Source organism: Anas acuta, chromosome 13 (assembly GCF_963932015.1).
Source record: "Anas acuta chromosome 13, bAnaAcu1.1, whole genome shotgun sequence".
NCBI lineage: Eukaryota > Metazoa > Chordata > Aves > Anseriformes > Anatidae > Anas > Anas acuta.
In genome coordinates this window covers 6332662-6356380 of record NC_088991.1, presented here as the reverse complement: position 1 = coordinate 6356380, position 23719 = coordinate 6332662, and the positions used below count along the sequence as shown (strand labels likewise).

General features: G+C 51.1%; 2 protein-coding genes and 1 long non-coding RNA gene across 3 annotated transcripts in view; 2 read left to right on the top strand and 1 right to left on the bottom strand.

Annotated features, from left to right (window-relative positions):
- LOC137863477 (uncharacterized) overlaps window positions 1-10494 on the top strand; it is a 143215-nt gene extending 132721 nt beyond the window's left edge. Inside the window, exon 12 of the transcript XR_011100913.1 lies at window positions 10346-10494. The gene's annotated coding sequence lies outside the window, so the exon portion shown is untranslated. The remainder of the gene's footprint in view (window positions 1-10345) is intronic.
- LOC137863493 (uncharacterized) overlaps window positions 1-23719 on the bottom strand; it is a 122107-nt gene that overhangs the window by 94665 nt on the left and 3723 nt on the right. The window lies entirely within an intron of this gene.
- On the top strand, window positions 1512-22658 carry LOC137863483 (uncharacterized). Its single transcript, XM_068696635.1, has 12 exons — window positions 1512-1718; window positions 1855-1909; window positions 15152-15496; window positions 16377-16646; window positions 17221-17337; window positions 17871-17972; window positions 18121-18243; window positions 18437-18529; window positions 18728-18820; window positions 19032-19089; window positions 19862-20308; window positions 22459-22658. The coding sequence occupies exons 2-11, from the start codon at window positions 1855-1857 to the stop codon at window positions 19920-19922; spliced, it is 1317 nt and encodes a 438-aa protein (XP_068552736.1). The 5' UTR covers window positions 1512-1718; the 3' UTR covers window positions 19923-20308; window positions 22459-22658.

Here is a 23719-nt window from a genome sequence, read left to right as displayed (position 1 = left end):
CAGCAGCGTGACCATCCCTTCACAACTATTTGGGTTGCAGCAGCGTGTGAGTGGGAGAGAGAGGCCTGGTGTTGTGCTATTTGATAGGCTGTGGCATGAGATTCGCATCTGCTGGTGGTCAGACACTCTGCTCATCTTTCTCCAACCGCAATAAGCTGCACTGCCCCAAAGCAGCATGTGTGGAAAATCTTCCTCACAGACAATATTTATAGGGTTGTGCTGCTGTGTTTGGTGTTTAATTTCTTCCATCCCCTTGAAAGGTGGAAGGTGCAACAAATGCCTGAAAGTAAGTGCCAGAAAAGCTTTTAAAAGTTCATGTGAAAGGAGTTAGCTTGCCTCATTTTTCCTGCAGTTCATCCAAGATTAAGTGGAAAACATGATTTTAAAGTTTTCTTCCAAAAAGTTGTGGAAGGAATGATGCTAGAGTAGCCTGATATAGAAAAATGTCTCTTTGGAGCGGTGGGTCTGGATGGTGGGGGCATGGTGGGACAGGTGGGTGGACTACCTTCATCTGCGACAGTTCATCCTTCCGGCAAACAAGTAACACATCTGCCCAGAGAAAGAAAGCTTCATCCTGTCACATATTCTTGAAGGCAACTTCAGCTGAATTGTCACCCTGATGGCTGTTGTCGCACATTGATGCATCCGTTGCAGCTGCAAGGGGCTACCCGAGCGATGTGCTGCTTTAGGGAGGGGACAGAGCTGCTGCTCCCTGTGACAAATCATATTTTTCTGCTGCTGTTTTGTACCAGCACCCTTACGTTTCTATCAGTTGCTTTTAGTTTTGCAGCTCTCCAAGCTCACAGGATGCAGCAGTGCTTCACTATGACAGAATGCACATGGCCTGTGCTGTGACCTTACGTGGAGGAACCAAGATGGGAACAGAGAGCCTGCACTTTGATAGCCACAGGGAGAAAGAGAAGTTCATTTAAAAATGAAAATATGGAATTGTGAAATGACTGGCTGCACAGACAGCTGTCTTGCTCCATCTTGCTCCAGTTTTGGTGGTCACACTCAGCAGGGCAGGAAAGCTTTCCCTGCTGCTCTGGGGCAGAGCTCCAGCCTTCCCGAGCCTCTCATCTCTCTTCTCCTCAGCCTAGAGCATGAAACTTGGTCCTTAGGTGCTCCTCCAGTGCAAACCCCCTTACAATGAAATTCCCTTTGTGGAAAGCTTGTGGCACATGGGTGATCCCATTCTGCACCTGTCTTGGTGGAGGAAAAAGCCCCTGGCAGTGGAATAAGTGTCTCCGAGCCCCTGCCAATGCTAGAAGCAGGTTAGAGGACAAGAAACAGGCTTAGGGAGCTGAGGCCCTCTCCCAGGGGCAGGATGGAAGATGCTTGAGCTGCAAGAAAGGGATGGGGATGATGGATCTTTGGCCCCAGGGCATGGAAACAACCTTGGGCATCACCTGCGATTTATATTGCTGCCAGCATGGACATAAGAAACCCCTCCTAGGAGAGAAGTCAGATGGGTTCTTCTCCCTGGGTTGTCCTGGCCAGCAGGCACTGCATTTCTTGTGGTGGGGCCGCTTCTGGGGTTCAACGCTGCTCTGCCCAGCTGCAGCCTGGCTCCTCGGAACGCAGTGCCACTCCTCCCCGCAGGAACAGCAGCGGCTTCGCGGCACGCCGGGGCGGGAGCGGCTGTTGGCAGCAGAAAACCTCCCAGGAAAGAGGAGAAGAGGCAGCAGGAACGGAGAGGAGCCATCAGCAGGGAAACGGTGAGCCTGGTGCCAGCCCACCCTCGGCACTGCCCTCCTGAGCATCAACAATCCAGCCCCCTGCAAGCAACTACCTGACTTGCAATCATCATTACTTTCAAAATACAGGATTTTTTGAGCCTTTTCTCCTTGGCAGATGCAGCTGCGCCGTCCCATAGAGCTGCTGGGGACCAGCTGGATGCTCCTGGCAGGTAAAGTAGGGGATGATGCCACCCAGCAGGCTCGGGGCTGGATTCTCACCTGCCGCAAACCAGCAGAGGTTTCAGCAGAGCTTTGCAATTGTGCGTGGGTAGCGCTGGTCCATGTGGATTAGGGTTTTTAAAGGGGACAAATTGCTTGTCCTGCAAGGAAGGGCATCTCTGCTCCACTGTCCAAAGGCAGAGGAGGTAGAAGCAACTCAGAAGCATGGAACCGAGAATAAACATCCTCTGCGGGTAGGTTTATCTGAGACCAGGATATGTAACAACACAGAATTTATTGCAGTTATGGAAATAATCTCACTGTGGTCAAAGCACCGGCCGGCTTGAAGCACAAATGTACAAAGCTTTTCAGGGTGAACAGCTGAAATGGAAACCAAACCTGTTCAGGTATCTGCACTGTTTGCCAGATGCCATGGTGTCAGGGAGTGCTGAGCACCTACAGGATGAGCTTTGTATATTGCAGGCGTACAAAGATGCTTGTAATGAAATATTTTCTCTTATTTTGTGCTGACAATAGCGTGTAAAGAGTGCTCTTCTAGAGCATGGGGATTTTCAATTATAAGCTTGTTTCTTCTCCTCGCACACATCTCTCACAGTTTGGGGGGCACAAATATAAAAACCGATGGCTGTTCCTAGAGGTCACGAGCCTGAGAAGTGCAGAGCCGTCAGCAGGGCTTGGTTTGTTTGCGTTCTTACGCCTAATGCCTTGTGCTGCAAAAGCACCGGGAGAGATTACCGGCCGGGGCCAGTTCCCAGGGGCTTTGCAGACAGCAGGCGGCAGTGTGAGGCACGCCAGCAGCTGCGAGAAGGGAGGATGCTGAGCCTGCGCTGCCGGCTGGGGCTCCTGCTGCTGGCCCTGCTCCGAGCATCTCGCCCGGACACTCAGGGGCAGCCTGGCAGCCCCGAGGGGAGAGGAGCTCGGGCAGAAGTCCCAGCGTCTGCATCAGGAGGGACACAGGACAGGAGCTCTTGTGGTGCTGGGATTGGCACCGGCAATTTCACAGCTGGTTAGTGAATCGGGGCTTGTTCTCATGGGGGACTTCAACTTCCCTGACATATCCTGGAAGCACAACACAGCCCAGAGAAAGCAGTCTAGGAGGTTTCTGGAGAGCGTGGAAGATAGCTTCCTGGCCCAGCCGGTAAGTGAGCCTACCAGGGGTGGTGCCCCGCTAGACCTTCTCTTCACAAACAGAGAAGGACTGGTGGGAGATGTGGTGGTCGGGAGTTGTCTTGGGCAGAGTGACCATGAAATGGTGGAGTTCACTATTCTTGGCGAGGCCAGGAAGGGAACCAGTAAAACCGCTGTATTGGACTTCCAGAGGGCTGACTTTGAGCTGCTCAGGACACTGGTTGGCAGAGTCCCTTGGGAGGAGGCTCTGAAGGGCAGAGGGGTCCAGGAAGGCTGGGCGCTGTTCAAGAGGGAAATCTTAATGGCACAGGAGCGGTCTGTCCCCACGTGCCCAAAGACGAGCCAGCGGGGAAGAAGACCAGCCTGGTTGAACAGAGAATTGTGGCTTGAGCTTAGGAGAAAAAAGAGGGTTTATAATCTTTGGAAAAGTGGGCAGGCCACTAGGGAGGACTATAAGGATGTTGCGAGGCTGTGCAGGGACAAAATTAGGAAGGCCAAAGCTCATCTGGAGCTCAATCTGGCTACTGCTGTTAAAGACAACAAAAAATCTTTTTACAAATACATCAGCACAAAAAGGAGGACTAAGGAGAATCTCCATCCTTTACTGGATGCGGGGGGAAACTTAGTTACAAGAGATGAGGAAAAGGCGGAGGTGCTCAATGCCTTCTTTGCCTCAGTCTTTAGCGGCAATACCGGTTGTTCTCTGGATACCCAGCACCCTGAGCTGGTGGAAGGGGACGGGGAGCAGGATGTGGCCCTCACTGTAGGATATCCCGACCGAAAGCCCCGGGACAAACGGACACAACGACCAGCGTTCTGTGCCGTAAGCCAATTTATTACTGCGTGACATTATCTTATACAGTGTCAAAGCGTCCCACCCAGGAACCCAGGACCCCTCCCACTGTGCTCGCAGGCACCCCAGACCCCTCCTTTTGTGCACGCAGGCACAACCCAGAATAATCCCACACCTCCCCCCTCTTCATGCAGTAATGTACCCCCTTTGACCCATTACACAAAGCGTGATTTAATCATAATTACTTAGGGACGAGTATCCGTCCCAAGAGCAAGCGGTGGCATTGGGAACCCTTCATGATTTTTGGTGAGAATGGTCAGCATGCTGCGATTCATTATACTGCTTCTAGCTATTTTTGCTTTAATACATGCATATACTAGCCCTATCACAATGAATACTATTACCAGTAGCAATATTGTTTGTAAGAGCAATTTAAGCCATCCTTCTAGCTGAAAGCCTAACCCCTCGAGAGCTGCCCCCAGCCAATTCTGTTCTGCATCACGCTGCTCTTCTTTTATTTTGTCATTTTTGCAAAATCTCTAATTAACCCTATCATTAAATTTTCCTCTTGATTGCTCCTTGCTTGCTGTGTGTACTGAGCTGACCTTTTATCTCTCATTTTTAACAACACCGGAATTTTACAGACTCCTCGGGTTGCTCAAGGGCTGCGAGCAGTGCGATGCGGCCACAATAGCAGACCCATAGATCACAAACCAAGTGTCGTGTTAGCTGGAATCACCTTCCAAGCACGTTCCTGAGAACAGAGCAACCAATAGGGGTTAGGTAAACGCCAATGAGCAGAGTTCGAAACATGCGCGACGCGGACCGATTGATAAAGGGCTGTCACACGGCTATTTACAGTCCAAGCATCCCCAGGGAAAAAGTCCACCGGTGCAGGAGCTTGGCCCGGTGGCCCCACCCACAACCAGGCCACCGACTGATTGCGCACCGTGGTCTTAGCTGTCCATGGCGGAACGGTCACATTTGCTATTGTCCCATTGTCCCAAATGTCAATGGAGCCGCACAATCGCGCCACCGGCAGAACGGTTTCTTTTCCGTCCTCCATCGCATGTGTGGTGCCGTCCGATGACAAGTGTGTTTCATGTGTCAGATTGATACCTGCCTGCACGGTGGCATTGATATGGGTGGTAGTCAGCTTCCTTCCCCGGCAAGTAACAGGTGGGAACAACCCACGAAGAGTCCCGTTGAGTACTGGCTCAGCAGACCGTAGGTTGTAAGCGTATGGCGTTGGAAACAGCGGAGCGGCCCGCTAGTCCACAGCATACTCCTGCCTGTAGCCCCCGTACACTGCAAGGCACAAGGCGAGGACAAGCAGGAGTCGCTGTAAAGGGGAGAAAGTTACTTACTCATTTCCTGTTCCTTTGAGTCCACCTGCTCAGGGAATGGACGTACCCATTGGGCTGGAACCCATCGAACCCCCGATGGTAGTTGTACACAGGCGTAACCCCGACCCATAACTAACAGGGGTACCGGATCCCGATTCCACGGCCCACCGTCCAGGCGTACCTGAACAACCCCTAAAGGTGCGCGTTCTGTCATAGCATGGTCTGCGGATCGACCTTCCAAATGATTTAAACTAAAAAGGGCCTTTAATAACAAAGCGTGTGGACAGGAATCTCCATAGCCAGTCGGCTCCATTCCCCTATCTTTAAGGGCATCGAGGCGAGCTTTCAAAGTCAGATGAGTACGCTCAATAATGGCTTGGTCCTTGGCTTGGTGTAAGCACTGCTCTTAGTGTGGGAGAAGTCCAGTCGAGGCCCTCTCACTCGGCAGTCAACACCCATAGGGGTTGCCTCCCTCGGTAGACCATACACACCGCAGTGGAGGGTCCTGCCCCGGTCTTGCCTTCTCCCTTTCCTCCCTTCAGGCTTGTCCCCTTTATTTGGCTGTTGTTGACGGAAGGAAGACACAGATGCTCAATATGAGTGATCAGTGAACTTCGATTTATTGGATAGCTCAGCCGTCTTTTATGTGATTCAATATAATTAGCTCATACATATTGCAAAAGCTAAGCTCACTATTGGTTAGTGCAACTTCCCTATCTTATCAGCTAGTTCCTTATTCCCTAAACCGCTATCCCGCCTTAGGTACTTTCCCAACCACACATTGACACAATGCCTTTGTCTCTGGCTTCCCGCCAGCTGCGTACGTGTCCAGACTCATATGAGCTGCGTTCGATACTTTTTTAGCTCGTGACCTCCTAGTTGCTCAACATTCACATGACCTACTTCACTTAACCATTCCTCCACATTTGGCATCCTTAATTCATGCAGAGCCTCGTTGCCAGAATATTAGTTCTTCCTTAGCTCGAGTTTCAGTTTCCCAGGAGTGGACTCAACCCTCCAAGTTTCAGTAGTTACTGGTCCTTTTATTCCGGATGCATGGGTCCCTTTCTGCGGTTCTCACAGATGTTTCAGTAGTCAGTAAAACAAGTGTTATAAATGGCTCAGGATTCAAATTAGGATTAAATAAAAAAATAGGATTTATTAAAAGAATATAAAGGAATAGAGGTAAGCAAACAGCGCTGGGTGCACCGGGAGTCTCCTCTCCACCAGGACGCACACCAGTTACATCAAGCAGCTGATTTTTATGCACCTAGACTAATACATATTCATTACTACTTCTAAAAAAATAGATTATTATAATTAGCTTCCGGGGTCCAGTCCCTCCTACTGGAGCATGTGCATCAGTCTCCTCTGGGGGTCTCTAGGGGTCTTTCATGCTGAAGGCTCGTAGTCTTCCTCTCACCCTTTGTACTTACTCGGCACTATTCCAAGTTTATGGAACACTCTCTGTACACTCTCCACAGGTCTTGTCTCCCAACCGTCCTTCAGCTTCTTTTTTCTTCCTCTTAATCTCTTGGCCCCCCTGGCCAGATACCAAGGATCCTCATAGTATCCCATAACAGTCACTAGTTGTTATCAGTTGTTCTGAAACTCCCAGACATCAAACACAAACAGCTTTCTTATTTGACGCTTCACGAGTAATTAAAACATTCTTCCCCAGCCATTCACAGACACATCTATAGCAGTGTTAAGTTAATCTCGAAGAAGACAGGAAAAAAGGCTGTAACTGTTAGAACTAGAAGTCAGGAATAACAAAAGCAAACAGGTTCATAAATTTAAGGAGTGTTTTCTGAAGACTTGATAAATTGACTGGAATGAGGGGGAGACTGGGACACACTGCATCTGTGGTTCAAGAATTAAACTGCCAGTGCAGGGCCCAGAGGCAGACAGGATTCAAACAGAATTGTTCTTTATGGACATGAATTTATGGACACGAATTGGAATTGCTAAAACATTCCTCACACAAGGTACAGTCCCTCACATCGAGGGTTCAGTGATTCTTCCCTCCCGTGGCTGCTTGTTGAAACACTTTCTTTTTTATCTTCTGACAAGTAAGATAACAGTTATTTAATTTGCTTTGCCGTATGGCCCTTTCCAGGTTCCTGTAGCAGGATTCATCTGATAGCCTTTCAGGTTGATACAGATTTGACTACAGATACCAGGGTTTTGGCATTCATCACTATCCCCACAGTTTCCCAGCTGGACAGTCACATTCATTTATGTTGCATTCCTTCAGGGGCTCATCGCCCCAGTCCTTGCAGTCTCTCTGCTGGTTACACACTGTATTGATATCTGTGCATTCTCCACTTCTGCACTTGAATTTGCCAGGTCCAGAGCACTGAATAACATTGTTACAGTTTGCTTCATCAGTGCCATCCAGACAGTGTCTCACACCACTGCACTGTCTACCCCCATGGACACAGTTCCCATCTTCACATCTGAACTGGTCCAGGAAGGGCAGTTAATTTCATCACTTCCATCCTTGCAGTAAGGATCTCTGTCACATCACCACTTCTTGTAGATACATTCACCTGAGCTGCACTGCACCTCACTCACAGCATCTTCTCCACTGTAAAGAGAGTGTAACGTCTGCTATACGGCTGCAGGCAGTGCCAGCTGCAACCTTAGGTTTGTGAAAGAGCCTGCCGGTGGTCGTTTGGCAGTGTAATCTGCGTCTCTGCACTCCTGCCCTGCAATAGAGCTAAGTCGTCATTAGTAATAGTTATAACACCGATCTGGGGACTAATAGTCTTTTTTTTTTTTTTTTTTTTTTTTGCATTGCAAGATAAACCTTTTATAAAAAGAATGCCAGAGTGAAGCAGCACAGCCGCTGCTGCTGCTGCCTCCATGGTCACGTCAGACAGGCTGCAGGGTCCTGATGTCCGCCCCTCTGCTCTGTGCCAACTCGTCACACGGTGAGGGTGAGCTACCGGTGTCCACTGACGCCTCTGGTCTCCCGTAGCAACTCGATCTCGAATGTTCCGCAATTACTTCAATTTCTCCGTGTTTTGCAGCTTCTGTCAGGTCTATCCTGTGTCTCTCAGAGCCATCCGTGGCTCTGCAGCGTCTCTCAGGGCTCCCTCCGTCCAGCAGTAGTCCCTCCGTAGTGTCTCGGGTCTCTCGGCGCCGCTCCGGTCTCTCGGCCTGTTCAGGTCTCAGCAAGTCCAGGTCTCGGCCTGTGCGGGCCTCATATGTTGCAGGAAGCATGTCATGTCATGCTCCTGCCTTTTTCTTGTCACAGTCAAAACATTTAAGAGCAAAAATCGGATACACAAGATACACAAGATACACCGGGCCCATATATTAGGCACCACCACTCAAAACTTGGATAAAACAGCACTTCTTTTCAGTCTGTCAAGCACTTCGTTCGTCTCTGCCCACTCCCCTTGCGGAGAGCATGGAACAACGGATCGGAACTCTGCACTCGCTTTGCAGCAACGCTGCGTCTCACTCACACAGCACCATCAAACACAGAGGCCTCCAGCACGTCTCATTCATACCACAGGAATATAATTTAGAATGATAACCAACCAAACAAGTATTGTCTCTGACTGTGTTCTTCGTGAAGTGACTTGTAACACTTTGTTTCAAACCCTTACATTTACACAAATATTTTCAACACAAAATACATACATAAAAACACACACAATTATTAACACTCCAGTTAGTATCCCTCCAGCAGCCGAAAACATACCGTTTGTCTGCAGTTTCAGGAGATCCTTGCTCCTGCGGTGAGCAGCTGAGAGTGGAGTCCCCTCCGAGCAAAAACACTCAGGGTGCACCTAGGGGCGTCCACGCTGCAGCCGATCCCGCAGCTGAGCAGAGTTTCTCCTGGCTGGCTCGCCAAAATGACTCACAGAAAGCTGACTCCACAATCAGTAGGATTGTAAAGTAGGTATGTTTACTCAGTTCTGGGCGGCACAGGGCGGGTAGTCCCACCAAAGTCATGCACGCCTAACGTGGCAAATTGCTTTAGTAAAGAGTTACATATACATAAACATTCCTATACATATGCATAACCTATCCCTTTATGAACAGTCCTCCTTATTTTAGACCCCTTAATTAAAGTCCGTACCATGAGGTTGTTTTTGATCTGATTCTCGGGGTCCAAGAGGCTCCTGTTATCTGGTGGTATAAGTGCAGCACAGGTACAAATGTAGCACATATTCATTCTTAATCAATTGCTCTCTAATTTCTAATTCCAATGTTTCAGCTTGCTCTTTTCCGGATCCACGGGTATTCTACTATTAATGTTCAAAGCCTGACAGACCCCGTCCTCCGTGGATCAAAATACAGGGGGTCTTAAGGGTTCTTTTGGTCATTCTATCATAAAATACTGGATCATTTTAAATTTACTCTTTAATTTTCTGGGGCCCCTATTGTTCCAATTTCTAATCATTATTCATAATGGACTTTTTGGTCATATATCTGGTAATTTGCTCCCTTTCTGGTCCTTGATCTTTGATTTTATCTGACCCATCCGGGAATTTTACTTGCATCCAAACGACCCTGTCGTCTTCGTCCGGATCTTCGCGCGCAGAATTACGGGCAAAAAACAGCCGGCAAGGGAGCTCAAAAAAATCAAATTCTTTGCTTACCTTTATTCAGGTTCAGGATGGCATTAGTCCCGATCCAACTCAAACAGGAGCCACCAAATGGTGGGGCGCCTCTCCTAGATTAAATCAGAATTCAGGAACTATAGCCATCCCGGACGAGCCCCCAAATTGTTATAAATGGCTCAGGGTTCAAATTAGGATTAAATAAAAAAAAATAGGATTTATTAAAAGAATATAAAGGAATAGAGGTAAGCAAACAGCGCTGGGTGCACCGGGAGTCTCCTCTCCACCAGGACGCACACCAGTTACATCAAGCAGCTGATTTTTATGCACCTAGACTAATACATATTCATTACTATGTTGAGGGATTTCTTGAAACAGCAAAAATCCCATGGCTTGCTGTAGCTGAGCAAACCAAGCTACCAGGGCAACTATGAGAAGTTCCCATGACAGTGTTCCCACATCGCCCAATTGAGGAATTCAGAAAAATATTGTTACCAGTAGCTGGCTTCAAGGACAAGGTCTATGTGACTGCTAAACACAAGGGGTTGTTTTCTTGCAGGTGGGGTTGTTTTCTTATAGTTGTTTGTCTGAGTGCTTTTGACCAATAACCTTGTGTGAAACACTGTCCACCCCTGTTAAGTTCTCTATAAAAGTTAGGCTATTCGGGCAATAAAATGGAGCATGATCTGACTCTACTGGTGTCTGTCGTGCTTTCGGCCGTGCTTCCTGCAACATTACTACTTCTAAAAAAATAGATTATTATAATTAGCTTCCGGGGTCCAGTCCCTCCTACTGGAGCATGCGCATCAGTCTCCTCTGGGGGTCTCTAGGGGTCTTTCATGCTGAAGGCTCGTAGTCTTCCTCTCCCCTTTGTACTCTCTCGGCACCATACCAAGTTTATAGAACATTTTCTGCAAGTCTTGTCTCCCAGCTGTCCTTCAGCTTCTTTTTCCTTCCTCTTAATCTCTTGGCCTCCTAGCCAGATACCAAAGATCCTCATAGTATCCCATAACAGTCACTAGTTGTTACCAGTTGTTCTGAAACTCCCAGACATCAAACACAAACAGCTTTCTTATTTGACGCTTCACGATTAATTAAAACATTCTTCCCCAGCCATTCACAGACACATCTATAGCAGTGTTAAGTTAATCTCGAAGAAGACAGGAAAAAAAGGCTGTAACTGTTAGAACTAGAAGTCCGGAATAACAAAAGCAAACAGGTTCATAAATTTAAGGAGTGTTTTCTGAAGACATGATAAATTGGCTAGAATTAGGGGAAGACTGGGAGTCGGGCTGACTACAGCATTCATCCGCTCTAATGCTTTACCACCCAAATCAGCAATCAGCAATCAGCAGGGGCTACGGCAGCAGCAGCTGTTCCTGCGGAGTATTCCACCTCCCCCGTCCCAACAGTGCCTCCCCTGGCATACCATGTAAAGGATCCTGGGGATTCGCCCATGCACACGCCATTAACACTTCCCCTTCCTCTTCTAGCAAAGACTCAAACATGGGTACCTGCGCTGCCGTCAGGCAGGCTCGGGCAACCTGCCACCAACCAAACATCAGGGGCCCTTGCAAGGCCACTGCATCCAACAAAACCTGTGTCTGTGGGCTAGAGAATCCCCCCTCCTGTACAGCCCTTTTTAACTGTAGCAGCATTTTATAATCCACCGGCTGCCACTGATGTCCTTGAGACCCCGCGAAAACAGGATAGCACCCTATCCGCACAGGACTTGGCGTTATTTCACAACCCGAGAGAAGACATTCTCTTGCACTAATAGTCCATTTTTCTCTTGCCTTCTGCACCTCCTCGCGGATGCGCATCGGCTGCCGCGGGGTAGCCTGTCTAGGATCCCGAGACTCCTCATCTGTTGAACTCTCACTATCCACTCGTTCTCTTTCTCGGGACGCAGCACCCAACGGAACGGGAATGCGATGCACGGACGATGGTAGGGGCTTCTCCGAAAAAAACTTCACCCGCGCTTCCCCCCCCTCCCGCTCTCCAGGGTCAAACACCGGAGGAGTACACAGCGGCGGCCGGAGGGAGCCCGAAAACGCCGGCGCCTGCCCGGATGCCACCCCTGCCCCTTCAGGACCCCCGGCAGGGAACAGAATAAGGGAGCCCTTTTTATTTACCCCCCAAAAGGACCCGTCCAATGAAGTATGTACGGTGCTCCCTTCCGCCGGAGGAGCACTAGGTGTTGCTATTCTTTCACGATCCAACCGAACTCGCAGGGGGGCCACAAAAGGTTTCCCACCCTCTTCTTTCTCCTGCTCCACATTATTTTCATCCCCCGATCGAGCCTCCTCCTTCGCCTGCCCTGACCTCTAGACTGCCCTGACCTTTAGATTGTTTTTGATCGACAGCTCCATAGCAGCCTGCTTATTCTCACTGTCCCCATTGGACAAAAGCATGCGGTGCACAGTAGCCCACAGGCATGCCTTGTTGGCTACCTTTTCCAAAACCACTCGCACTGACCCATAGGTCGGTAATAAAGTCTGCGCCTCTTTGTTCCCGATGCAAGCGCTGTCACATAAATCCCATCCCACTGCTTCTAAAGTAGCCTGTTTCAGGCAATGAACAGGAGACCCCACCAGATTCCGGCGTGTCGCCCAAAACAAGAGGGACCGTATGTACTTCTTTCATAAAGCTATTCCTACTTCCTTGGCCAAGGATTTTAAAGTACTCACCACCTCATCGACTCCAGGCCCCATGGCCTCCCGCATACCTAGCACGTATGCACCGTGCCTAACTCATGCCGCGCCTAACTCGCGCCAACCGGTTGCATGTCCGGGTTCGTATCACGTCGGGGTCACCGTATGTAGGATATCCCGACTGAAAGCCCCGGGACAAACGGACACAACGACCAGCGTTCTGTGCCGTAAGCCAACTTATTACTGCGTGACATTATCTTATATAGTGTCAAAGCGTCCCACCCAGGAACCCAGGACCCCTCCCACTGTGCTCGCAGGCACCCCAGACCCCTCCTTTTGTGCACGCAGGCACAACCCAGAATAATCCCACACTCACTATCCACGAAGAACTGGTTGGTGACCTGCTACAGCACTTGGATGTGCACAAGTCGATGGGGCCGGATGGGATCCACCCAAGGGTACTGAGAGAACTGGCAGAGGTGCTGGCCAAGCCCCTATCCATCATTTATCAGCAGTCCTGGCTATCGGGGGAGGTCCCAGTTGACTGGCGGCTAGCAAATGTGACACCCATCTACAAGAAGGGCCGGAGGGCAGACCCGGGGAACTACAGGCCGGTCAGTTTGACCTCAGTGCCAGGGAAGCTCATGGAGCAGATCCTCTTGAGAGTCATCATGCGGCACTTGCAGGGCAAGCAGGAGATCAGGCCCAGTCAGCATGGGTTTATGGAAGGCAGATCCTGCTTGATGAACCTGATCTCCTTCTATGACAATGAGACACACTGGGTGGACGAGGGAAAGGCTGTGGATGTGGTCTACCTTGACTTCAGCAAGGCTTTTGACACCGTCTCCCACAGCATTCTCCTCAAGAAACTGGCTGCTCTTGACTTGGACTGGCGCACGCTTCATTGGGTTAAAAACTGGCTGGATAGCCGGGCCCAAAGAGTTGTGGTAAATGGAGTCAAGTCCAGTTGGAGGCCGGTCACTAGTGGCGTCCCCCAGGGCTCGGTGCTGGGGCCGGTCCTCTTTAATATCTTCATCAATGATCTGGATGAGGGCATCGAGTGCACCCTCAGTAAGTTCGCAGATGACACCAAGCTAGGTGCATATGTCGATCTGCTCGAGGATAGGAAGGCTCTGCACGAGGATCTGGATAGGCTGCACCGATGAGCTGAGGTCAACTGCATGAAGTTCAACAAGGCCAAGTGCCGGGTCCTGCACCTGGGGCGCAATAACCCCAAGCAGAGCTACAGGCTGGGAGATGAGTGGTTGGAGAGCTGCCAGGCAGAGAAGGACCTGGGAGTGATGGTGGACAGTCGGCTGAATATGAGCCAGCAGTGTGCTCAGGTGGCCAAGAAGGCCAACGGCATCCTGGCTTGTATCAGAAACAGTGTGACCAGCAGGGCTAGGGAGGTGATTGTCCCCCTGTACTCGGCTCTGGTGAGGCCGTACCTCGAGTACTGTGTTCAGTTTTGGGCCCCTCGCTACAAGAAGGACATGGAGGTGCTTGAACGGGTCCAGAGAAGGGCGACGAAGCTGGTGAGGGGCCTGGAGAAAAAGGCTTACGAGGAGCAGCTGAGGAAGCTGGGCTTGTTCAGCCTGGAGAAGAGGAGGCTCAGGGGCGACCTTATTGCTCTCTACAGATACCTCAAAGGAGGCTGTACCGAGGTGGGGGTTTGTCTATTCTCCCATGTGTCTGGTGACAGGACGAGGGGGAATGGGCTTAAGTTGCACCAGGGGACTTTGAGGTTGGATGTTAGGAAGAACTTCTTTACTGAGAGGGTTTTGAGGTACTGGAATGGGCTGCCCAGGGAAGTGGTTGAGTCACCATCCCTGGAGTTCTTTAAAAGACGTTTAGATGTTGAACTTAGTGATATGGTTTAGTGGAGGCCTGGTTAGTGTTAGGCTAGAGGTTGGACTCGATGATTTGAGGTCTCTTCCAACCTAGAAATTCTGTGATTCTGTGATTCCAGCCACACCGAGTAGCTGCTCCGTCACTGAGACCCTGCTCTCAGCTCTGTGATTCTGTGGTTCTGGTATTCTGTGATACTGTAATTCATTGGATCCGTGCCTGGGTGGATAACTGCCAAGTACTTCACGGCTACTTTTATTTCTAAGTAAACAATTACCCTTCATTTCATTTCCTCTGCCTAAGCCAGCTCGTTCCTCTAAGCTCTTTGCAATCACCAATTTTGTTTGCTTGTTTTTAAAGCATCCGCTGTACAGGCTGGGATTTTAGCAGTGATTTTTGCCTGGCTTTTCCCAAAAACTCTTTTTCTCCACTCGGGGCTGGGCACTGTGACCACTTGCAGTCCTTGGAGCATCACTTAGAGCCCAAGCCATGACAAAGCCATAAACTGCCAGGCACCTGGGGGAAGCAGCTCCATCCTGCTCAGGTGTTCACAGGGAGATGTTTTCAGCTCCACACAATACCAGGTGCCCGGGATGAGATGCTTGGGAAGCCCCTTCTAGGCACAGACGGGGAGGGGAGGCCACCCCCACCCCCACACAACTGGAGCAGAAAAGGTCTCAGCCCTGCAGCCAGGCTTCTTCAGCCACCCCTAGCAGCTCAGGCTGGGATGCCTCCCTGCCTGGTGACGTGCTGGTTGCTGGCAGTGCTTTGTGAGACGTGATCACCAAGCTGTCCAGGTGCCACCTGTGTGCCCTTGGCACAGCTTCTCCCAAGACTTGCTCCACCTCCCAGCCCTGTCTTGTCTCCATCTTCTGCCATCCAGGGCTGCTGGTGCCTTTGCAGCAGGCCGCGGAAGCAGAGGGAGCCCTGCAGAGAAGAGTGGTCGTGGTGGGCTCCTCCGTGCTGCTTGCTGGGCCAGCTGATGCTGTGCACATCCACTCCGCGCGCTGGGAGTACCTCAATGGCTCCGTCTCCCGCGCCGTCGTGCAGTACGATGAGGGGTCGCACTACGTGGCCATCCACCCACCCTACGTGGGACGAGCCCTTTTCCATCCACCCAATGGATCTCTCCTCCTGGAGGACCTACAGGAAAGCGACAGCGGCATCTACAAAGTGACCATCAACCTGGCAGAAAGGGAGAGCCTGAAGGTCTTGCTGGATGTCCTCAGTAAGTGGTGGGCACGGGAGGGAGGAGCGGGGTGATGGATACAAGCGGAGGAATGTTTCTGGGCTGCTCATGAGGAGCTTGGACCAGCCATGGATGGAGACATCTCAAGGGGAACTTGGGGCAGAGCCTCCTGGAGACCTCCGGGCGACCACCAGGTCTGGTGGGGCTGCCCTGAGACACCTCCTGGAGCTGTGACAAAGGGCTGGCCCCCATCCTGGAAGGTCCCTTCCTCCCTTGGTCTCTGCTCTCAGTGGAAGGACGGAGGGACCGGTGGGACTGTATCCATTGCTAGCTCTGCAGCATCTTTAGCAAGGTTCTGGTGGGACTCATGGAGCGAAGCCCAGCAGGGTGCTCTTTATGGAGGAGTCACCAAAAACCTCCCCCTCAGACCACACTGGCTGAGCAGCTGTCTGCCATTTCCAGGCGCCAGCTGCCGTTGCAGAGCTAAGAGCACATTGTAAACAACACAGAAGCTCGTCCTGCTGCTCCTGCCAATTCCCTTAATTTGCTTGTGTGCTCGATTTTCTTCCTAACAAGGCTGTGGCCATGATGCAACCGCAGCTCCCCAACATTCATTTTCCCTTTCTGCTACATAGAAGTCTGCCTGGGGACTCTTTCCTCTTCTTTTTTTTTTTTTCCTTTTTTTTTTTTTCATATATTAAATTATACTAAAGGCTCTGTAACAACTCAAACACAATATAAACAATTACTCAGCAAGGAAAAATGAATAAATACCAGGAAGCACAGCAGCTCCCAGCAGCACAGGACCTTCTGGAGAAGGGCAACTGTGATTGCATCCTTGCAGACTCCAGGATGCAGTGGGGAAAGCTGCTCCAGCTCGTATCTGAGAGAAGTGCTGGTGTCTCTGTCCTCTTCCCAGAGCCCGTGTCTCGCCCTCAGCTCTGGAGCAGTGGCCTGGTGGCCAAGGCCACCGGTGAGGTGCTCTGCGAGGTGGTGGAGGGCAGGGTGGACACCATCACCTGGAAGAAGGACGGGCAGGCGCTTCCCCGGGGCAGAGGTTTCCACGTCTCCGGCAGCCTCAGCATTTTGCACCTGAGGGCGGTGAAGAAGTCGGACTGCGGCTCCTACTCCTGCAACGCCAGCAACGGGATAAGCTGGCAGGAGACCTCCCTGAATGTCACTGTTGCAGGTGCTCAGCAAAACGGTGGCTCAAGTGGCACTTTCCATGGGCCCAGGGAAATGGGGAGATGCTGCTCCCCAGCTCCCAGCACTCTTCCTGCTCTCCACCCATCCCCAGCACCCCGGAGTGCTCTCAGCCCCTTCTTCTTCCCCCATGCCCCAAGGCCTGGCTGCCCTCCCATGGGGCGGTGGCCGACACACACCATTGAGTGGAGCTCCCCATCGTGCGATGCTCAGCAGCAACTCCCCGTCTCCCTTCACACCTCTGCCTGCCCCCAGGTCCCGGTTCTTGGCGGGATGGGCAGCAGGAGGTTGGCCATTCCCTCTTGGAGGAGGTCCCAAGGCCCTTGGCCAAGGCGATGGTGGGCAGGATGTGGGCAGAGGGTGGTGGGCAGGGTGCCTGTGGGCAGCACACAGCCCGGCGCGGATGTTTCATGAACCAGGGCCTCCAGCAGAGGCTCTGATCCACCAGCTGGCAAAGCAAACCCATGGCAGCCACGGGGGAGCTCCACGGCCCAGCATCGCCATCCGTGCTGGTCCTGTCGGTGGCCTCATTCCCAGAGCCCTGGGTTGTTTTATTCCAGGTCTCTCTCCTCCCCTGAAGGATGTGCTGAGGATTGCAGTGGTCGCCGTGGTCTTTGCTGCTGTCTCGGGATGGGGATTAGTTTTTCCCGTCTGCCAGTCCGAAAAGCTGCGAATAAGTGAGTCTGCAGCGAGGGGCAGCTGAACCCCCAGTCCCCGTACCCAGTGGGGCAGAGCCAGGAGCGATGCTGCCAGAGGAGCCAGTAACTGGCTCATTCCCCTTCCAGCTGCCCGAACTTCTCACCTTCTCCTCATCTGGCAGGTCTTTTAAGAGTAAAGAGAGAAACCTTCCTTGGTGGATTTTGTTTTTAAGGGAGAAAACTTGTTTTGCTCTGTTTTCAGGCTAGGTTAAACCCTGGCATTTCCTACGCATCTTTGCTCAGAGGATTGAAACGACTGAGTGCCACTCATAGAAGTGAAGCATCTCAAAGCATTATTTTTAGGAGAAGGCTCCATTTTAATAGTGTTTAGCACGCGCTGTGCCATGGGCACAGAGCCCCTCCCAGCTCCCCTCCCTCCGGAGCAGGTCAACCCCTCCGTGCCCCAGGCAGGGACCCCCCAATGCTGCGTCCCACCCAGGGGAGGGCTGGGGGCTGGCGCGGGATCCCCCGTGGGGACGCGGATGTCACCTCGCACTGCTCTGGGTGTCTAGGGGGGGAGCTGTGGCGGTGGCTCAGCGCCTACACCTGCGGGCTGGTGTGCGTCTCCTCCATCCTGGCTGGCACTGCCGGGCTCCTCTGGATGCAAGAAGAAGGTACGGGGCGTTTTGGGGGGCGGTGAGGTGCGGACCCTTCTGCTTTCCCCCATGCAGGGTGCAGCATGCAAGAGCAATCCTTGCTGTGCCAGACAGTGAGCTGCTTGCAGGGAGAAGTGATGCTCAGCCCTGAAACGTTTTCTTTCAGGCCCATCCATTGCCGTCATATTGCCGGAGATTGTCCTTCTGTACGTGATTGTGGTCACCTTCCTGGTGGCCGCCAACGTGACCTTCCAGCCTACCAAGCTCATCCAGCTCAAAAGCACAACAGGTGAGCTGTTCAAGCATGGCAGGGATGGAGATCAATAGAAAACAGGTGTGGGGAGGTGTTCTTTTGTGCAAAATCTCATCCTTCGTGTGCCAATTCATGCCGGTGGGTCCCCAGCAGATTGTGGTCTAAAGGAACCCCCGTCCACCTCTGGCAGCACACGCTGACGTCTCTGTATCCTCTTTTTCACGGCCAGCACAGCGCATGATGGGCTACGCAGCTCCCGGCGGGGTGCTCTTGGTGGTGCTGACGAGCAGCTTCCACATAAAGAACATCCACCATCGCCACGGTGAGAAGCTTCTCTGCAACAGCCCTTCCACATGGCCATCCGGAGATGGAGCCGCTCAAAGAAAATGCAAAAGATTGCTTTTATTTTTCAGGACAATTTCACTTTTTTATATGTACGCACGTTCTCACAGTGTCAGTCTGCCTTTCTCTTTTCCTTCTGACCGAGTTTTCTTCTGCTTTTTCGCCTGTCTGACCTCAGAGGACGGCTGCACAGCATTTGTGGACGTGACCGCCCTCGCGGTGAGCACGGTGGCAGTGTCAGCCCTTCCGCTCCTCGCCATCTTCCTCTGCTGTAAGTGCCCCTCCTCCGCTTCCCTCTCTACCTCTGCGGTCTAGCAGCAGTATGAACTACCCACAACTCGGCTTTCTGCTTTAGAGAAAAGCCCACAGCCTCTCTGGTGACCATTTCCCTTCCCCGTTTGAGCCCCGGGTGCCATCCCCCAAAACGCTGTGCCCCGCAGGCGCTTTGCCCAGTGCCCACGAGCGGACTTGTCTTTTCGCAGATCACACCACACAGGGGTGGCAGAACGAACGGGACTCCAGCTGTGCCGAAAAGGAAAGGTAGAGCCTTCTTTGCCTTTTTCTGTATAAATTCAGTCTGGAGTGAAAAGAGCGAGATATGGAAATTATCCCATGCCTTGTTTTAAGTCATTGACCCCATGAAAGGTGCAGCCCAGCTCTGCCCTCCCAGCCCCTGATTTTACGCAGGATTTGGAGTGGGATGCTCCAATGGGGTCTGTGCTTGAGCACCTGCTCAAATCTCTCCACAAATGCATCACTCGTGGCCCCAGCTTGAAGTTTTAAGCCTTAATTCCTTCTGGTTTCATCCACGCCCTTTGGATTTTGGTGGTGCTTTGGGCTCATGGGGGCTTAGCCCTGGGGTAAAGCCCCCAGTGCCCATCCTGCTCATCACAGCCTCAGTCAGCATCTCCGTGCCCCAGCCAAAACCATCCGGGGCTGGAGGAACAAGTGTTAGACCCATGTGTAGGGTCTTGTTGGGTTTTGGGGCCATGCAGGGGTGGGTGAGAAGAGAGGCCCCCACAGCTCACGCCTCTGCCTGGTGTGGGGCAGGTCTGGACTGGTGGACCAGACCTTTGGCTCCACTGAAGTTCAGCACGTGGGATTACAGCACGGTTTGGGTTGGAAGGGACACTTAGAGACCATCCCGTCCGTCCCCCTGCCATGGGCACGGACACCTCTCCCTAGATCAGGTTGCTCAAAGCCCCGTCCAACCCAACTTTGAACGCCTCCAATGATGGGGCACCCACAGCTCCTCTGGGCAGCCTGTTCCAGTGCCTCACCACCCTGACTGTGAAAAATTTCTTCCCTGCAGGTCCTCCAGGTCCTTTGAAATGTCCCTGGCCAACATCAAGGATCCTGTTCCCACCTGCTAGACACTGGGGGTGTTTCACACTTGGCTGACTCAACCCAATTTCTCCCCAACATTGAGTTTCAGTAGGTCTGAGTCTCCAATGTACTGGTGATAAACAGCAATTAAATTAATTAATTCTGCCTTTTTCTTTTTTTTTAAATTTTTTTTTATACAATGCAGAACCAGAGGGTCCAAATGCACACTTCCTCTTTTATTTTCCTCTTTAAAACCAGGATATGGGGGAGAGAAGGGCTTTTAATAGTAGTTGCAGGTGTCTCTCTCAGTAGTTCATTGTTTCAATGCGGATGCAGCTGTGCAGTTACCCCCCCCTTCCTTGTGGTGTGTGAGGCCACACTCCACTGCTCGCTCACTGTGTGCAGATGATTTCAACGTGCTTTGGAAGGGGAGGTCAGGTTGCTTTCCCCCACATCCGCAGCTGTGTCCTCCCTGCCCACCCCTGATGCCCTTTGAGGATGGGACAGCATCTCCAAGGACCACTGTGCCCACCAGCAGCAGCACCCACACCTGCAACGACCTTGGCGTGCTTCTGAAGCTATTTGCCTAAATGCAAATCCCTCTGCTGAATTCACTGGGTGTTGACAGTAGCTGCTCTGTTCTCTGATGGGTTTTTCTGCCCAGGAGGGAAAATATGACGTGTTTCTTTGAGGGGGCATCATGGAGGCCAGGCTTTGGATGTTGCCGTGCTCCAGGGCTGGGGAAGGTAAGGGCTCACTCCATGCAGTCGGCAGGAATCAGGGTCCTCAACCATGCCTTGTTGTTTTTCCTGCTCCTCCCGTCCGGTTATTGTATCAACTAGAGCAAGAACCGTATTTCCTTCCTCCAAACACAGTCTAACCTGGCACGAGCAGGCAACTGAACATAAGCAATTGAATAGGATAGAGGCATGAGAAAAACACAGAATAAAATACATGCTGAAATACACACTAAAATACATGCTGAAATACATGCTGAAATACATGCTCAAATCAAAACCAGTGGAGGTTGGATTCTGAGCATCATGGGTTCCCCCCTCAGCTCAGAAGTGATGAGGGGCTGGTTTTAGCTGCTAGGAAACAGAAACTACAGTGGGAGATACTCTCAGGTTGAGTCTTCAGATCTCAACACGTTTAAGGAGTGTTAAACTGAGAGGCCGCAGAAGTCACTATGGCCTCAGCCAGTTGCACAAAGCAAGGTAACTCATGGACCTAGCAAATGTTGAAAGGCCTTTTAGGCCAGACGCCCCTATCCCATCAGGATGCCAGTGCGATATTCAGCTTTTTGCTGGTACTTGAGAGCGGCCTCTGCTCTACCAGACTGCAGCTGTTTCAGGGGTAAGGGTTAATAATTCACCCACTTTTATGGCTTTCTAAAGTTTGCCTTTCAGTGCCCCCCACCCCCAAGTATTCCCGCAAATGCAGCTGGGCCCTTGCAGTTCTGCACGTGGGAAACCTCCGGGCTGGCCAAGGGGAGGCAAACACAAATCAGACAGGTGATTAAGCCTTGCTGCCATTTGTAAGGGGGATTTTCTCCACATGGAAACCAAGGTAACAAGGTCTGGTTGGACATGGATGGCAGTAGCTTCTCCAGGGGGCATGGGCCATGTGTGCTTATCTCCAGCCTTCTGTCACAGATCCCGGTTGCCCCGGTACCAGTGGGTGTCTGAATTATTTATTCACTTTGTGTTTGCTTAGCTTTGGTTAGCAGTCTTTTGTTTCTCTGCAATTCCATTTAGGTAAGTGTTGGACAATACTGGCCCCAGTATTGACCCCTGGGAAGCACCGGTAGTGACCGGCCTCCAGATGGACTTTGTGCTGCTGCTCCTAACCCAGCTGCTCAGCTGGCTTTCCGCCCACCCAACCTAGTACCTAGTGAAGTCCCTGGGAACAGGTTGGGCTGGAGATATTTCCTAGAGCCAGAACTTCTCTCGTGGGGCAGGAAGCCAAAGGTCCAGGTCCCCACGGGGTGGGCACGTCGGTCAGAGCGAGCATCTCGGTGCGTGGCAGAGAAGCTGCTGCTTCCCATTGCTTAGCAAGGGGGGGAGCCTGGGGGGAGCCGGGGCTGAGCCAAAACCTGCACACGGCAGCTTTCAGGACCTCCTGCCACCATGGAGCTGGCTTTGGGTAACGCTGGTGTATTGGCTTTATGTGCCAAGGTTTGGTATGTGGCTGCCAATTGAGTGATGCTGATTCAAAGATCGAAGCCGAAATTTCTAAGTGGTGAAGTATCCTTTATTGTCAGTGCTGGATGCACGGGGATCCTTCCACCTAACGTGCGTGTTCGAAGTAACAAACTATCTCATATTTATACAGCAAAACAATGGATATTCAATTAACGCCTATACATATGAATTACTGAAACCTGCCTACTCTCACTCCGTATGCTAATTAGCTTATCAGTCCTTGCGCTTACACAAAGCCTCCCAAGAATTGTGGGCAGGGGTCTTCGGGGCGTGGGCAGTGGTCTTTGGGAGTTAGACTGTAGGTCTTCCTCATGATGTACTTTTCATCTTTTGCTACAGAATGCCAAGTTGCCTGAATCAGTTGTTTTCCAAGCCACAGGAATGCTGAGTTGGCTCAAGTTAGTTCAAGTTTCAGCATAACTGAAGTTCGACAGATAACGAGATGTTGTATATTTTGTTCTCATTACATTTTTAACTACAAGATTTATTCTATCCTAAGGTGAGTTTATACAGTATCAATGCTGATTGTGCCTTGGGGAGAACAGACTTCAGAATAGAAAGAAAGAAAAAAAAACAAAACCTACTGTGAACAACTGCTGAAAACAGCAGCTGAGAAGAGGAAGGAGGAGCACAGAAACAGCCCTGCAGACACAAGGTGAGTGCAGCAGGAGGGCAGGAGGGGCTCCAGGCACACAGCAGCAGATCCCCTGCAGCCTGTGGAGAGGCCCCTGGTGGAGCAGGCTGTCCCCCTGCAGCCCATGGGTCCCACATGGAGCAGATCTCCACGCTGCAGCCCGTGGAGAGGAGCCCACGCAGGACCAGGGGATTTGGGGAGCTGCTGCCCACGGGGTACCCACGTTGGAGCAGTTTGCTTCTGATGGGTGCACCCTGTGCTATGTGTTATAAATTAGACCACACAATTTACTGGTCTGTTGAAATTATTTTATTAATCAAGTAAGCAGACACAAGCAAAACAGCGCTGGGCGGCTGGGGAGTCTCCGCTCCACAACAGTATGCAACTTCCCTTTCCAGGGTTGCTGTTTCATAGCAGTCGAATTCCGGCTTATCAGGACTTGTTGAACTGGCTGAGGCTGCGCAGTCTATTGTTGAGAGGGGGGTCGTTGTTCCTCTGCTTCTTGTTCAGGTGGGGGAAGTGAAGCGGCAAAAAGGATGTCTTGTGGTAAGGAATTTCACAGAGTCTGGTTTCACTCAAGGATGTTTACCCAACACCCCCTCCTGGTATCTGCTTGCTTAATCCTCCCCCTTTATCAAGGCCATTAAATTGTACAACCTTATCTCCTCAGCAGATTCTCCAAGTTCCTCAAAGACAATGAACAAACCCTCACTAATTTATCACAATCCCCCCTTTTTCTAACATATTTTGTTCATTGAATTTTTGCAATATTTGCTTGCTGAGCATCAAAGTTTCTGCGTTGTCCTTTTCTTGCTCAAGAGATTCATACTTAGCACGCACGAGCATAAGTTGAGCAGCTTCTAATCGACTTTTTACAATTGCAATTACCCTATTGAAAATATATGGCCCAAAAGTCAGTGCTATTATTATTAGTAATAAAGGTCCCGCTATAGTTGACAATAGTGTGGTAAACCAAGGTGAATAATTAAACCAGGATTCATACCAA

What these genes read in the sequence shown, in the direction of transcription:
- LOC137863483 (XM_068696635.1), top strand. Translation starts at nt 1,855, where the DNA reads ATGCAGCTGCGCCGTCCCATAGAGCTGCTGGGGACCAGCTGGATGCTC. An exon ending in CCTGAATGTCACTGTTGCAG is followed by an intron (nt 16,647 to 17,220) that starts GTGCTCAGCAAA and finishes GTTTTATTCCAG; the next exon opens with GTCTCTCTCCTCCCCTGAAG. An exon ending in AGCTGTGCCGAAAAGGAAAG is followed by an intron (nt 19,090 to 19,861) that starts GTAGAGCCTTCT and finishes TCTTCCCTGCAG; the next exon opens with GTCCTCCAGGTCCTTTGAAA.